General features: G+C 39.4%; 3 protein-coding genes across 3 annotated transcripts; 2 read left to right on the top strand and 1 right to left on the bottom strand.

The window, feature by feature from the left end:
- Nucleotides 1-3655: 3655 nt before the first annotated feature.
- On the top strand, nt 3656-5601 carry snrpf (small nuclear ribonucleoprotein polypeptide F). Its single transcript, XM_068307245.1, has 4 exons — nt 3656-3775; nt 4338-4463; nt 5069-5133; nt 5334-5601. The coding sequence occupies exons 1-4, from the start codon at nt 3773-3775 to the stop codon at nt 5398-5400; spliced, it is 261 nt and encodes an 86-aa protein (XP_068163346.1). The 5' UTR covers nt 3656-3772; the 3' UTR covers nt 5401-5601.
- Nucleotides 5602-6351: 750 nt separating this feature from the next.
- On the top strand, nt 6352-10859 carry amdhd1 (amidohydrolase domain containing 1). The gene is made up of 9 exons (XM_068307235.1): nt 6352-6536; nt 7306-7412; nt 7490-7554; nt 7622-7899; nt 7983-8208; nt 8673-8797; nt 8887-8980; nt 9060-9220; nt 9656-10859. The coding sequence occupies exons 1-9, from the start codon at nt 6400-6402 to the stop codon at nt 9759-9761; spliced, it is 1299 nt and encodes a 432-aa protein (XP_068163336.1). The 5' UTR covers nt 6352-6399; the 3' UTR covers nt 9762-10859.
- LOC137589461 (tetraspanin-9) lies at nt 10256-15520 on the bottom strand. Its single transcript, XM_068307236.1, has 9 exons — nt 15251-15520; nt 14009-14053; nt 13492-13571; nt 13180-13371; nt 12979-13053; nt 12774-12875; nt 12477-12608; nt 11302-11385; nt 10256-11222 (listed from the first exon to the last, which is right to left on the bottom strand). Exons 3-9 carry the CDS (start codon nt 13552-13554, stop codon nt 11151-11153), a joined length of 720 nt encoding a protein of 239 aa, XP_068163337.1. The 5' UTR covers nt 13555-13571; nt 14009-14053; nt 15251-15520; the 3' UTR covers nt 10256-11150.
- Between the last annotated feature and the right edge of the window lie 670 nt (nt 15521-16190).

The following is a 16190-nucleotide window of genomic DNA, read 5'->3' as shown; positions in this document are numbered from 1 at the left end:
TTAAATGACCCTCACCTTTGAAAGTAGGTCAAGGTAAAATTTTGAATTCAGGGGTGTCACAGGATGTTGCAGTCTCTGACTGCCTAGTTGTGATTATTTCAGGGGCCTCTACACACATATACATATAATGTTTGTCTAAAATATATCAGGAACATGAGTGGAAAAGATTATTTCCCCAAGAGGACTTAATAAAGTCTGTTTCCTCTTCTTCAAATTGGCACACTTCTTGTTTTTTAATAAATGAACACATGTTATATAAATCTTGGACCCCTGTTCAGACCACATGGAGTCTGATATAAATGCTTTTCATGTTCTGACTAATTGACTGCAAATGGAGGAAGTGCATACATAATGTGTTGATGCAGGATGAGCTGCTGACGCACATTGAATAAAGCAAATTGGTTGCTTGCCTGACCTGAACTGCAGCCTTTGTTGACAACATTGTTGAGGTCCATAGAAAAATTCAGTGCGATATGCCAGCCAAGGAATTTCAAGTTTTTAATTCCAGGTCTTTTTTCCACATGGTCATTGCCACTGAACAATGGGTGCTTAATAGGAAGTGCTTAAAAGGAAGAGGTGGGACAATGAATCTAAATCTGACAAATAAACTCTTCAGGAAAACATTTCTTTCCACTTTGGCTCATTTTGCATCAGACTCTCGTGAGCACAACATGGCTTTGGCTTCTCCATCTGCAGTGTAATCAGACCATGACCTGCTTTCTGGGCATCTGAATGTCCAAAAAGCTGAAGAACCAAATGAATCCATCTCACCTGTTCTGTCTGTCTTGGTTACATCACTGGTCCCACATTTTGTGTAAAGGAATGTTTGGTTATTTTAATTTAGCTTTTCCACCCTCAGCTAATTTAAACTAAACAAAGCTAAACTTTCCAGCTTCAGATGGCGCACAGATGTAAGGTTCAAAGGTCAAATAATGATGAGGAGAACTGGGATCATTCAAATTACTGTTAATCCTCCGGTATTTTTGTTCAAGTATTTCAGTGAGGACCAGAGGGGTGGGCCAACCACACCTAAAACCCTTACTCTTGCTTAAAAGTGGACTTGCACATAATGTTATTCATCCCTTGCAGTCCATCCAACATGCAGGCTGCAGCTGTATGCAGACTTCGAAGAACTGATTGGCCTCCAAATGGAATTATTGCTTACAGTAAAGCCAGGTTTTCCTTGAAATAATGACACCAGCAATCAAACTACTGCAGCTAAGTTTTAGTTATGCCAATCATTCCCCTCACGGGGACAGACAACTCATTTCCTATTTGTTTTTGTCTCTCTTGGTCATTTTGTGGCATCTCTGTGATAGAGTTTTCTTTAATATCTATTTCTTTGTCTATTTTTGGTCTTTTTGTGTATTTAATTTTGTTCATTGTGCATCTCTTTGTGGTTATTTTGGGGTTTTTTAATGATTCTTTCTCTTTTCATAATGGTTGTTTTGTATATTTTACAATTACTGTAATGCTGCATTTTTTTCCACATTGATTTCACATTTTTGTATTTGTCCTGTCTCCCTTTATTATTGGTTTGCATCTTCATTGGCTGTTTTACATTTCTGTTTTGTTTTGTTTTTTGGCATCACTTCACAATAAGTTTGGATCTGGTTGCTTTTGCATCTCTTTATGGGAACATTGTGTCAGTTATTGGTGTATTTTTGTCTTTTAGTAACTTTTGCTTCTTTGTGATCAGCTTCATTGTTATTTCTGGTCTCTTTTGTAGTGTCTTAAATTGAATTCAGTTCAAAATGTTAACAATAACTTGCTTCATGGCTCTGATGCTATCATGCCACCTGTCTATTACCTTCTGACTAAAGAAGATAAGGTTCTGATAAGAACCTTGCCACCTCTGTGCGTCCGCTTCTGCTCCCAACACGCACCCTGACTCACATTGCTATCATGCCATAAATGACACAGTGACTGACTGACGAATTGGTTAATTACACGGAGGGCAGCTCAAAAAGAGGGGGAAGAAAAATAGACTAAATTATGTCAGGACATGAGTATTTCAAATATGCAAAGAAAGCTCCACTGCAATTTCAAAGGAATTTTCTGACAGAACCCAGCCCTTGACTGTAGAAAATCATATGTTAGTTTTATTCAGAGTGTCAGGTTAGAACTTGTCAGAAGCTTTAGTAACAGTTGAATGCTTGAGTGCAGAAAAATTAGTGAATTCTTCAGACTGTTTGTGCCTGGAGAAAAATAGCTGCCCAGACAGAGATCCAACAAGACCCAGACCCAATTTTTCACTTGATCCCAAGCAGGTCAAAGTTTTCCAATACTAAATAATTTTTTGGCAAGGTTCATATCAAAGTGAAATATTCTGAAAGAAAATGAAAGGAAAGGTGTGCAAAACTGTGGTGAGACCAGTGATGTTGTTTGGTCTAGAGACAGTGTCACTGAGGAAAAGACAGGAGACAGAGCTGGAGGTAGCAGAGATGAAGATGCTGAGGTTCTCTCTGGGAGTGACCAGGAAGGATAGGATCAGGAATGAGTACATCAGAGGGACAGCACATGTTAGAGGTTTTGGAGATAAAGTCAGAGAGGTCAGACTGAGATGGTTTGGACATGTCCAGAGGAGAGATAGTGAATATATTGGTAGAAGGATGCTGAGTTTTGAACTGCCAGGCAGGAGGCCTAGAGGAAGACCAAAGAGAAGGTTTATGGATGTATGAAGGTAGTTGGTGTGAGAGAAGAGGATGCAGAAGACAGGGTTAGATTAAGACAATTGATTCGCTGTGGCGACCCCTGAAGGGAAAAGCCAAAAGGAGAAGAAGAAGAAGCCAGTAATGTTTGGACATACTTCAGAAGAAAATAGACTTGATTCATATGCTTTGAACTTGACCCTACAATAATCATATTACAAGTATTACAAGAATGTCTGTTTAGACATACCTTTGCTGAAAGGTGGAGTAATACATATGAAGTAATGTCCAACTCCCTTGCAAGGATCACAAACTCGCTGCAGATTGTTAGAGGCACGAAAATAAATTGTTAGTCGGAAGATAATTAAATTTTCTTCTAAGTAAAACAATTATTTTACTTAGGGCTTTTTAGTAATGGTCTTGGAACTTTTCTTTTATATAACAATCAGTTCTTCAAAAAAAGAAGCAATCTGCAGATAACTCTGTAATGATTATCATTACTTGCAGTCCCTATTCACAAATTTAAGGACAAATTTATTCTTACTATAGCTGTATTAATAGTGTTATTATTATTGTCATGTATTTATTTTAAATGAATGCAGATAACGGCCTAATTGTATTTTATATAATATAGCATTTAATAACATTTTGGCAATAGCAGTTACATTTTTTTTCCTTATGGTTGTTCACTTTGCAACGACAGTTTAGTCTTTGGATTTTTTCCTTATAAACACTAACCATATACCTCACCTTGAATGTAAATTATAAATAGTGAGGGTTTTTTTATTTTATTTTATTTCTTATATTTTCATTCGTTATTGCTTCTTGCCACCTCTTAATGCACCGACACCACGTCAAGTTCCTCGTTTGGTAAACTTTACTGTACCTGGCAATAAACTATTTTCTGATTGTGATTCTGATTCTAAAGGGGCAATCTTGCGCTGCGGTGTCCACTTTTCACCGCTAGGTGGCACCGTGACGAAACCTGGAGACTATTCGCAGGTCAGTGTTCCACTTCCTGTTCGGCGGCAAAGCGTGTACTGGTCTACGAAGAGACAACGTTATTGTGAAGAAAAGTTAGAAAAATTACTCAATCCTGACCATTATCAAATAAAACAGAAATGGTGAGTAAACTCATCAAGTGTTTGCTTTCATTATATTCAATGTCTTTATGGGATATTTCTTGTTTTCACCGCGTAACGGTGGTAGTAGCCTTTTGCTAGTTAGCATTAGCAAAGGTAGCTTGTCAATCATACAGTACAGGAGTGAATGAATGACTCGGTTACATTAACGCACACAGGCTGTGTAATATGTTTAAATGGATAAGGTGTATGTACTGAACTATTTCAGTTATTTAAGAAGCAGATAGAGCCTTTTTCTGTTTGCTCCAATTTTTATGGAACAAGTCTCGTCAAACTGAAAACTTTTTAAATATTCTGATATCCAGTAAGCCTTATGTGTTAACTACGTTTTATATTAAACAGAACTTAATCCAGATTTTTTTTTAAAAAAATCGGCCTTAAAGAACTTGTTGCTTCTTTTTTGGTGATTTTTATTGTTTTCACTCTGCCTCGTTAACTTGCTGTTTGTAAAGAATACTCAATACACATGTGTAGTTCTATATTATAGCTCAAGATAAGTTCAGTGTAACTAATGACATTAACCTGTCTCATCTTTTTTCTGTAGAGTTTACCTCTAAACCCAAAGCCATTCCTGAACGGCCTGACAGGCAAGCCGGTGATGGTGAAACTGAAGTGGGGTATGGAGTATAAAGGCTACCTGGTATCGGTAGATGGATACATGAATATGCAGGTAGAACTATTTATTCATTGTATTCTCACACGGGTCGGGATTGCCAGCCCCAATTTTATGCATTAACACGTGTACATTATTCTTTATGTGATTTGAATCAACCATTTTCCATTTCTCTTTCACACTTTGTATTATTCTATCTTCTCTCGACCACAAAGTTGCCATCTTTAGAGAAAGATTTGCAAATGTCCACCTGTAAATTGCTTGGTTACCCTAAAATAAAATTGCCCGTTAAACTTCATGTAAAACATTACACAAATTGCAGAATTATGCATTGCATAACATTTCGTCTTAAAGCTAGCAACCACATAAAGGGCAATTGTTAACTCTACTGACAGAAATCCTCTTTTGAACCCCCCCCCCTTTTTTTTTAAAGTTCCACATACACTGTTATGAGCTGTTTGAGTGTATGTCAACTTCTTTAAAAAATACAGATCTATCAGATAGCAGATCTGCAGGAAACCTGTTTTGCGCTATTGAAGTTGTATGTCTTTATTCGATTGTTGGAGAACAGTTTCAATTTAGAGATTCTTTGGAATTGAAACAATGGATTTACACATGCAGACACATGCTTGACCTTCTTATATTAAATTGTTTTCTGACAGCTGGCGAACACGGAAGAATATGTGGATGGAGCATTGGCAGGTCATCTTGGTGAAGTGCTCATCAGGTATGATTTCTGTTCCTTATTTTTTAAAATTTGTTTGGTTTATCTATCTGCTATTTTTCAATGAGACAGTGCTGATATACTAAATCTTGTTACTATGGCAAAATTATTTTTACCAAACTAGTACATTTACTTTACAATTTAAGATCCTCACCAATATGTGTGGTGGTAGTGTGTGATCTAACAGGTATTTATTCCCGCAGGTGTAATAATGTTTTGTACATCAGAGGAGTGGAGGAAGAGGAAGAAGATGGAGAAATGAGAGAGTGAAGCTGATGAAAAGGACCAGACTTGGTGTTCTGTCAGAGTGTGATTGAGGTTTATAGTTAAGTTGATGTGTTTGTGTTTTCACTATGTGAAACAAGTGCTTGGGGGTTTGGTTATTTTTTGTAGTATTTTTTTTGTACTGTATGTGAGACCAATTTTATGTTCCAACATTGTGATACAGACACAATAAATGATTACACAATTTCTTAAACCTGATTTTTCTTGTTTGTTCATATAATCTTACAGATTAAATGTTACAATGCTTAATCTATATCATTTCTAAATGCAGAGCCATGTTGGGTAGATTACTAATTAAAAATAACTTGTACCATGGAGGATGTTACTGTTTATTAACCTCCAAGTTTTCAATGGTCTGTAGGTTTGATTTATTTGGCAGGTCTAGTGCAGTGAAATTCTTTTCACAGGTTTGGTAATGCGTCCTGCCACCACAACTTGGTCAGACTCCAAGTCCTTCATGTCCCAGATAAGTTTATATTGCTTGGGATTTACAGGCCTATCATGGCTGCTAACGGTCTTTGCTGCTCATTCTGGGTCGGTTAGAATTTTGGCCTTCTCAGTGTTGTGTTTATGTTTTGCTGTTATAAACACTGGGTGAGCATTTTACTGGGTTACTGTAATAAAATATGTTTAAATTTGGAAAAGTGGAGAAAATGTAATTCCAACTGATTTTTTAAAAAAAAAAAGTTTATTATCAATACATAGTGAACCATTGGTTCTAAAATTGGGTGAACAAGGGGTTTGCAATGAAAGGTCTTGAGCTCACCCTAATCTTGTACTCAAAAGGGGCGGGGAAGCGATGACACGTGACACAGATACCGGAAGTAAGCTAGGTCGCTTCTCAGCCCTGTTTAAATGTCTTGCCGAAGCCCCGCCCCTCACTGTGCACTTTCAACCCTGCTCTCCTGACTAAATATTTGCCCTGTTGCCAAACTAGCAGAAAAACGGTCCCTCGGTACCAAATTGTTTCTGCTTTGAATTAAAATGTCCAAAAACTATAAACTTCTTGTGAAGAATGCCAAACAGGTAGTTGTGATCTGCAACAACGGAGAGAAATACATCACCAAACATGGGATGCAAAAACTGTGTGTGTTTGAAAATGGGAGCGTGGTCATAGGAAGGTGAGTTTTCAGCAGCACAAAGACTTAGACTATGATCAACAAAGGTCAGATAAATTTACATTTGAGTGAAGTGTTACCTTGTGAATGAGTCCAGGAGAGCAGTCCAATCTGCAGGACGAGTCGGGCCACATATGAGAAGCAATTTCTAAAATTCAAACTGTAAATGTAGACTTAAAATTATTTAATTATGTCTGTCAAATGTGATGCTAATCATTTTCATACCCAGGTTGTAGTTCGAAATGCTTTTATTTACCCCCTTCCAAATGTGAAGGTGAAAAATTGCCTAGCTGAACTGTGTTACTGTAATTAGATGTGAAACTGCGACCCCTACTGGATAGAGTGACTCATTACATACCAGAAAAATTTTTTCACAATCATTAACTAATATTATTCTACAGTTCATTGTTTACTTCTGATATATATTTTTTTATTTTATTAATAGTATTCATAAATTCTTTCTTCTATTGTAAAAAGTGTCAAATTCCAGCAACAAAACATACTTGAAATGTACAAAGTACTGTACTCCTTATGCAGATTAAAAATCCCTGTCAGTGTTTTATTTTCAAATCAGATGTGTTTTTTATTCAATATTACTTCTAAATATTGTATGTGCTGGGACTGCTATGTGCTTGCCAAACATCTGTACTTTGACCTGAGGGTGACATCAGAGCTACTACAAAAACAATTTTCATGGTTGCCATTTTAGAACATTCCAGACTCACGTCTAGTAGTCCTACAGGAGTGTTGACACAAGTTTTCATTCTTCCAGTGATGGACTTCTTAAAGCTGTGGGGCCTGCTGACAGCATTGAAGCTCAGTATTCAGAGTCAGTCTTTGATAAAGTGATTGATGCTACAGGAATGTGTGTTCTGCCTGGTGAGTACCAGCAGTGATTTCTATGGCTTTTGCACATCTCATCAGAAAACTACATTCCAAGAACCTTCTAATTTCAGGCTTAGTGGATGCTCACACCCATCCAGTCTGGGCTGGTGACCGGGTGCATGAATTTGCAATGAAGGTAAACATGTTGTGACAGAATCACAACTGTAGCTTAAAGTTCAATGAAACATTCCTTAACGTTGCAGCTGGCTGGTGCTACCTACATGGACGTGCACCAGGCGGGTGGAGGGATCCATTTCACAGTGGAACACACTCGAGCTGCTAAGTCCACAGAGTTACTGACATCCCTCAGCAGCAGGTTGGTCCGGATGCAGCGAGCAGGCACCACCCTGGTTGAGTGTAAGAGCGGATATGGCCTGGAGCTGCAGACTGAGCTCAAAATGCTGGAGGTGATTGAGGAGGCCAGGCGCACTCTGCCCATCAACATCTCCTCTACTCATTGTGGAGCCCATGCTGTACCCAAGTATGAACTGTCCTTAGACTGATGTAACTTCACATCCTATCCTAGATGTTTATCTTCCTTGTGGTTTTCTGCATGTCGTTCAGAGGGAAGACGGTTGCAGAAGCCACAAAGGACATCCTGGATGTCCAGCTGCCACGGCTGAAACAGCAGATATCTGCTGGGGCTCTCAGTGTTGACAACATCGATGTGTTCTGTGAGCAGGGAGTGTTTGACCTCAGCTCCACTCGCGCCATCCTACAGGCCGGAAAAGAAATGGGCCTCAACATCAACTTCCATGGAGATGAATTACACCCCATGAACGCTGCTCAGGTATTTCATACTCTTTCTTGATTTGCAGACAAAGTGAAGCCTAAAACCAGTGCTCATTGGGTTTATGAAGTTTGTTGCTCGCTTGTCTCTGTTGTAAAGAAGATTGATGGGAATTACTTCTTTTTCCAGTCTGTTAAAATAAGCTGTTAAATTCAGCAAATCACATGGAGAACACGTGGCACAGTGTTTGTTACACATTCAAGGAGTGCAAATCCAGTAGCAACATTTCCTCAAGTAAATTTTTTTCGTTGTCGTCTGAAATCATTTTCAAACACAGAGACACAGCAGCCAATAATAATTATTTTTATCCAGCGTCACTGTTTGGACATTTTATTTTGACTGGACAACAGTAAAATCACCAAAGATATTCAAGTTAGAAGCATAAAAAACTATGTGTGTGTATGTGTGTGTGTGTGTGTGTGTGTGTGTGTGTGTGTGTCTGTATGTGTGTGTGTATCTGTCAGTTAGGTGCAGAGCTGGGATCGTTGGCCATTAGCCACCTGGAGGAGGTCACAGACGAGGGGATCGCTGCCATGGCGAAAGCAAAAACCGCTGCTGTCCTCTTACCAACAACAGCTTATATCCTACGGTATTAAACAGTAACACAAATCCTTACACACTCATCAAAGACATGTGACATGTAATGACTGTTGTCTGTGTGTGTTTGTGCGTGTTTAGGCTGCCTCAGCCTCGGGCCAGAGACATGTTGGATGCTGGGGTAATTGTCGCCCTTGGCAGCGACTTCAACCCCAACGCCTACTGCTGCTCTATGGTGAGTAGAGCTGTGAAGTGAAGGATTGTGGGATATTGATGACATAATCTTTTGCCTCTGTCTTGTCCATTTTCCTCAGCCAATAGTCATGCACCTGGCCTGTGTAAACATGAGGATGTCCATGTCCGAAGCTTTGGCTGCAGCAACCATCAACGCAGCGTACGCCCTGGGGCGCTCCAACACTCACGGCTCCCTGGAGGTTGGCAAACATGGAGATCTGCTGGTTCTCAACGCAGCACGGTAACTCAAGAGTGGAATTAATGAAGATTGAACACATAGAATCATATTTCTTTTACCCTGTGAGTCTGGAAATAGCATTTGAGGACTATACTATGAGATGTTTTATGGAAACATTTGTGTTGTATGAAGAAAAAAGATGGTTATAATGGATTGCCAAAGCTCAGTGGAGAAATGGTGATCTATTTAAATTTGATTAAAAAAAAGTGAAAAGATGATCCAGAATTTGCAACTGCACCCAAATCCAATTCAAAAAATGCAAGCTATGATGATACATATTTTATGAATTCATGGCCAATCTAAATGTATGATAATGTGCTGGTTTGGAGGTTTCCTCTTAGACAGGTATAACACACCTTTAAGTGTTCATTGTTTGATAACTGCTTGTGTGAATAAGGTATTTTTGCATGAAACAATCCTTCTTGTGTTTTGCTTCAGGTGGGAGCATCTGATCTACCAGCTGGGAGGACACCAGGAGCTAATCCGTTACGTTATAATCAAAGGCAGCGTCGTCCATGATAACGATAAAACCATGGATTTATAACTGTAGAATAACATCTTGACTCAGATACGTGAAGTTGTCATTGATGCTCACGGACACAGCCCACATACAGCCCATGTTTTACTGAGGGAAACATTGAGATATGAATAAAGATACTGAGATAAGTGACTGTTGTCCCCAGTGGACACATTTTGGTTCCTGTTTATACCAAAATGATCAGCCGTTCAGCTAACTGACTGGTTCTGTGTGCTGTCTTAATGACAAGTTGGTTTTTTGATTAAAATCAATTTACCAGTTATGAGTCACTGTGTGACAAGTGGATAACAGAGGAGTTTAATCATCGCTTCAGGTGCAGGTCAGATATTTCCTGTTTCCACTGGTTAAACTGTTACCCACAAACATTTTTGACTTGGTTCCTACTCTGATTTAATCAGGGTGAATGCAGATACTACAGCTATGGAGTAATCATAAAAAGAGCCAAAGAAAACACAAATGATGGAGTTGAGTCAGTAATTATCAGAACAATGGAAACAAACTATTATCACACTAGCAAAGAGTATTTTTATTGACATCTCAGTACACAATTTCATCAAAAGGTTCCATTGTTTTTCCACAGGCTTTTGGGGCTGTAGGAGGTCCACTATAAAATAGTTGGATGTCAGCATATTCCTAGTGTGGAGGAGCAGCACAAGTACCGGCTTAGGAAGCTAAGCAATTACACATTTCAGTCACTTACTCATGTGAAGTTTACACAATAATCACAATGTATTTGCTGCTTTACCACATCCATTACACATCTGAGGTCACTATATCAGATACACTCACTTGAAAAGTCATTTATTTTGTTCAACATAGGAGAACTGGCCCTGCTGCATTGATTGTTTAGTATTATTTTATGAATTCAATGTTGTAACTGGCTTTCATTCACCGAAGTCACACATAAACAGCAACTTGCTATCCTCTCCCTGAGGAATCTCGAGGCTTTGGAGAGTTTCAGTCTTTTTCGAAGTGGAATGGAAAGCAAACATACAAAGGACTCAATAACTTTGTAGTGACTTGTTGCTTATAAATGAAATATACTTAACTATGCATAAGAATCTCAACCCCCCCACTTCAATAAACCAGAACTATGTCTTTGAACATGCCAGGCTCCTCATTCTCTTCTTTTATCTCTCACTGTTCAAAAGAGATCAGTTTTTCCAAACACGTAACATGAAAGCACATTATGTAAGAAACGCTAATCAGAATGCTATTCACAACAATAAATGGGAGGATTAATGAAGATATGCAAAATAAAAAAGGATGTAGTGGCACAAAATAATTGGCTTTTTTTTTTTTTTACAAATAAAGCATGAAGGTAAAGAAACAGACTGGGGAGAAAGTGATATATTTTATGCACCCAATGTTAACAGCATATTCTTGTTATTCCAATCAGGCTTCGTACTTCTTTCCTGACTGGTGGATTTGTTGGTAAAGCGTCATGGAGAAAGCCATACCCAGGAGCTGGGGAAGCAAAAGCTTGCATTAACCATGAATTGGTCTTGTTTCAGGGTTTGAGTGCTGCATAAATAAAAAGATTTACCTGTATGACCAACACACACATGGCGATGGTTCCAAGGAGGTGTTTGTTGTCATCCAGCCACTCCTCTACTTTTTCAAAGCAACCCTGAAAACACACACAACACTGGTACTTACGAGGAATGTCAGGTTAAGCATCCTTTCCCTAATTTAATGGAACTGGTTGAGACATTTTCAAGTATTTATTGTGTTTGCCACAAGAGTTTCAAGTGATCAATACAACTCTCCTATGCAAATGAGAGTATTAGCTACAGGCAGAGGGTGTTGAGTTGAGCATGATGGTTGGAAAGTATTTCTAAAACTCACAAATGAATGTGAGAATTGTCAGGTTGTTTAATTCTAGTCTTCTATGTTAGAAATTAGAAAGCCGGCAAATTAATTACCTCCTCCGATCAGGAGGCCAAGTGGTTTGTTAGTTTGGCATCAGGATTACAAGAAAATCACTCAGTGGATTCCAGAAAATTTGTGGGGAAGATGGATCTGTGTCCAGAATATACCCCCCCCAAAATTAGGTATGAATCTACATACAGGGATAGATCAGGGATCTTTCCTTTCTGCTGCAATGTTGTGAAAAAATGAGTTTCTTGACGTTTCCTCAGAAATTATTAATGAATGGATAACGAAAGAGTACAATCTGGAGTGGATCCAAACATAATTCTGGATCAACCACATATAAAAGGTTGGCTTTTAATAAATTCCAAGTATGATTATGGCGGTTAAGGCTTGACTGAATTACAAGGAACTGGTGGGCCTTAACTTTTATCTTTGAAGAGACTTAGGAGAGCCATTCTGACCTGCTGCCAGTTCCAATGCTGAGCTAATCTGCAGGCTGCAGCTTCATACAGCATATATACAGGAGGGGAAAATCACTCCCATCATCTGATTTTCAGCAAAAAAGCCCAACTGTCCCAAGATTTGCGCCATCAGTCTGTGCTTCGTCTTCCTCTAGTGAGTTTTTCTCTGCTTCACGTCCAACCTGCTCATCATTCATGAAAATCTGTCAAATATTTCTTGCACAATATTCTCCTTAGAAAAACATTAATTTCTCCACTGTGGGACAATAAAGGTTTATTATTATTATTATTATTAAACATGACAGTGAAAACATGATCTACTTGATGAGGATAGAACTTCCTTAACACTTCATAACCATACAAACACACACACACACACACTGACCCGTGTCCAGAAAGCATTGGAGACATTGCGTCCACACCCTTGGTATAAATTCTGGCAGCAGCGGTCAGGAACCACGTTATCCTGAAGGGCAGCGTACCAGTCATTGTGGCTCATCACTCCACAACATCGCCACTGGTGCACAGACGAGAGAAGGGAACCTATAATTATCTCCAACAGCTCATAACTACCTCAAAGCTGGCCGCAATTTTAGGATGACAAATTACATGACAGTTAAAAATCAGAAAATAACTCCAGAATACAAAAAGAAGCAGAACAAGTCGTCGACATGTATCCTACTTCTCCCTGGATGGTGTTCCACGCATCCGTCAGACCGGCGTTGTTATCCATGTTGTACAGCACCAGGCCTTCCCTCAGGTCCCGTCTGGCATTTTCACTCACCTGAGCAAAAAGAGAAGACGTGGTTCATGGGACATGTAGGCAAATGTACAATAGCAGGTGTGGATAATTAATAAACATTGAGTGTGGTTTGACAAAGTTGTACCTTGTCTGTGTACACAAAGAAGAGGATGAGGAGGATGAGCTCGGCCAAGAGGATGATCAACAGAACGATGAAAAACTGAAGAAACAAAGTAAAGAATTTGTTACTCGCATTTAACATTTCAAAACAACCGAAACTAATCAAAGAATAAACAAAAAGATTTGAGCCAGTAGTGATGAATGATGGGTATTGTAGTATACTCACACTCAGCAGCAAGCATTTGTTCTCCTTGATAGCACCCAGGCAACCCAGGAAACCCGTTACCATGACAATGGTGCCGAGGGTGATGATGAGATTGGCGGCAGAGAGTGACGGGAAGGAGGGCGACAGGGTGGCAAAGCTGCCCTGAGAGACCGACAGCCACACTCCGACACCCAGAAATCCACACCCACCCAGCTGAAACACAAACAGGAAAAAAAGCAACCCTCCCTGCTGATTACGTGATAACAAGAGGATCTGACTGCAGATACATCGGAAGATCATGTTCTGGTGTGTGTGCGCGTGTGTGAGTCTCACCCAGAAGAGCAGGTTGAAGAGGAACAGCATGTATTTAACGCAGCAAATGCAACCACGAGCCATGACTGAATCGACAGGCACTGCAAGAAATTGTTTAATTTGAATTTGTTCCAATTTAATAACAATACAAGAAAACTTTCAGAGTTCTCTCCATGTCAAAGAAATTCATGGATTTATTTCAAGCCAATGTTTCCAAACCTTCAAAAAAACTTGCATGAAAATCTCTCAAATCCTTTTTTGTGTAATCAGTCAACAAATAGATAATGATGGAAACAAAACCGCCTCGATGCATGTCATGAAGATTAAATATCTAATAAAAATATAATAACAAGACAAAAGAGTGACGGCGTCTATCTCACCAGCAGAACATTTAAATCAGAGCTGATTATTCACATATATTGTTACTACATGTAGCTTGTCAACCTTAACATTATGTAGAAATAAAATACAAGCTGAATGAGGTCATCAGGTCACGACAGGTGAAGGTTCAGCATCTTTCATCTGAAGATAAACTTACCACTTCAGGGAGATTCAGGAGAACAAAGCAGCTGTACTTGAATACCTGTGACACACAAGTATGCAATTTTTTTTTCAACATTTCCACAGTTTGTACAAGTTAATGATTAACAGCCACCCATTTTCTTCACAATTGCCTCATATACATGACAATAGCTGGATAAACTGCAGCACACTGTATTCCACATATAATTAATGATTGAAAGTGGTGCTCTAAGTTCACAGACAGAATTCAACTCAATATGAATAGATCAATATAAAATTATAAATATTTTCCAAATACAAAACGCTGCTTTGACAGACATAATGATCTCCCCACATGGCCAACTGTACCTAGAACATTTTAAATAACAGAACCAGATATTACTGGATAGTTAGTTCATGTCAAGAAAAGCATTAATTGTGTAAGTGAAGGTTTTAAAAAAAATATGTTTTCAGAAAAATATCCCCAAAGCCTTGATCCAAAAACTCCAAAATACTGCCTTCCTTGTTGTGGTTAAAACCACAAAGAGTTCAAGCAGTAAAACACCGGTGCTGAGGTAGCTGGACTGGGACTGAACCACTGACCTACTGGGGGTCAGGAAGTCCACCAGACGGTTCAGTGGATCTACACCACCCATAAGACATCAATGCATAAAACCCCAAGATCTGATCCAAGGTGTGATGGAACTGGAATGATGGGGCCCCCCCAAAAAATGGGACCCGACTGCATGGTGGCATCATGTGGGGGTCATGCCGGTTCACCAGGAGGAGGATTACAGCTGTCATCAGTGATGATGAAAGACAAAATAAACACCTACTGGGTAAAAAAAATACTCCCGAATCCTATGGTGTGTTTGGTTTAATTTGTTTTCTGATTTAATTCAGATAATGAAATAACGGGGTTACGGAACAAACACAACAGCGCCCATCCTCCCATGTTGGCGGCTGAACAGACGTGGGGGACTGTTTCAGTAACACAACAGCGGATTCTTCTTTTATAGCTCCACGTGACGTCACTGGTTTCAACTTCAGTTTGCGGATTTTACAGAAGTTTGCACTGAAACAGACGGAACCCCCCCTGAACCCCCTCTGCTTCACTCCTTAATCCACAAATCTGATGTTTTTTGGGGAGAAGAAACGCGCTGGTTTCGGCCTGAAGACAACCTGAAAACATCACGGCGGCTCAGGCCGAGAATGTTTCCATGTCTTCGGGAAAAAAAGACGAGGACAAAAAAAAAAAAAAAGGAGATGAGTTTCCTACCGTTGGCTACGATCTGCTGCTCATCTTACTGGTAATGTCCCACAGAAACCTTCACATGCCGACTACCGCTTGTTTCCTTAACAGCATCGCCTGGTGAAGAAAGATTAATCCGTCCGAGTCAGGCTGTGAAGTTCCCTCTGAAGTTTTTGCTCGATGGCTGGACAGAAAGCAGCAGGGGGACGTTAGGTTCGTGAGAGGGCGGAGCACGGCGGAGGACGGGCACGAGGTGGAGTTAGTCCTGAGTAGACGGTCCAGCCGGGCAGTGACCTCGGCAAAAGAACCGTCGTCTTATTTGTATCATTTAGGCGGCCTACGTCAACAATTTAATCAAACGCATCCTTGTAAACCCCGCTGCTCGTTTACCCTAGAGGCCAATCGCGGTACTGCAACAAAATACAATCCCGTTGAGTGCAATTTCCATAGAAATCCGTTGAAATCAAGCGTCATATTTAAGATAAATTAGATGAAAGTTTGTAAATATAAACATTTATTTCTATCTTAACAATTAATTAATATAAAAAAGTCCACTGTGACCGATTTGTTGCCTCATCCAAAGGCAACAAATCTTGTAGCTGAGATAATGCTGATGCAGAGTACTGTAATACAAAAGAATTTGATTTTGTTTATCTATGGAGGCAAGAAATAACATCTAGATTTAAAATATGTTCAATTTCAATGTTTATCATTATAGATAAACCTAAACCACTGATGACAAACACATGTTTATGAATGTTAGGAGTAGGGTTCCATCGTCAAGGAATTAGGTGTGATCTCATTTGACATGAGGCAGATCTGAGTAAAATGACATCATTATGATGACATCAACAGTGTGCTGTCATCTTTCTGCAACTATACCTGAAGACAATACCACTGTAGAACATCTTTTAAAGGTGATATGAAACAGGTCACAGTTAGGATTGTTACAGCAGCTTGTTTCAAA

Source organism: Antennarius striatus, chromosome 22, assembly GCF_040054535.1.
Source record: "Antennarius striatus isolate MH-2024 chromosome 22, ASM4005453v1, whole genome shotgun sequence".
Classification (NCBI taxonomy): Eukaryota; Metazoa; Chordata; class Actinopteri; order Lophiiformes; family Antennariidae; genus Antennarius; species Antennarius striatus.
This window is presented reverse-complemented; position numbering and strand designations above follow the sequence as displayed.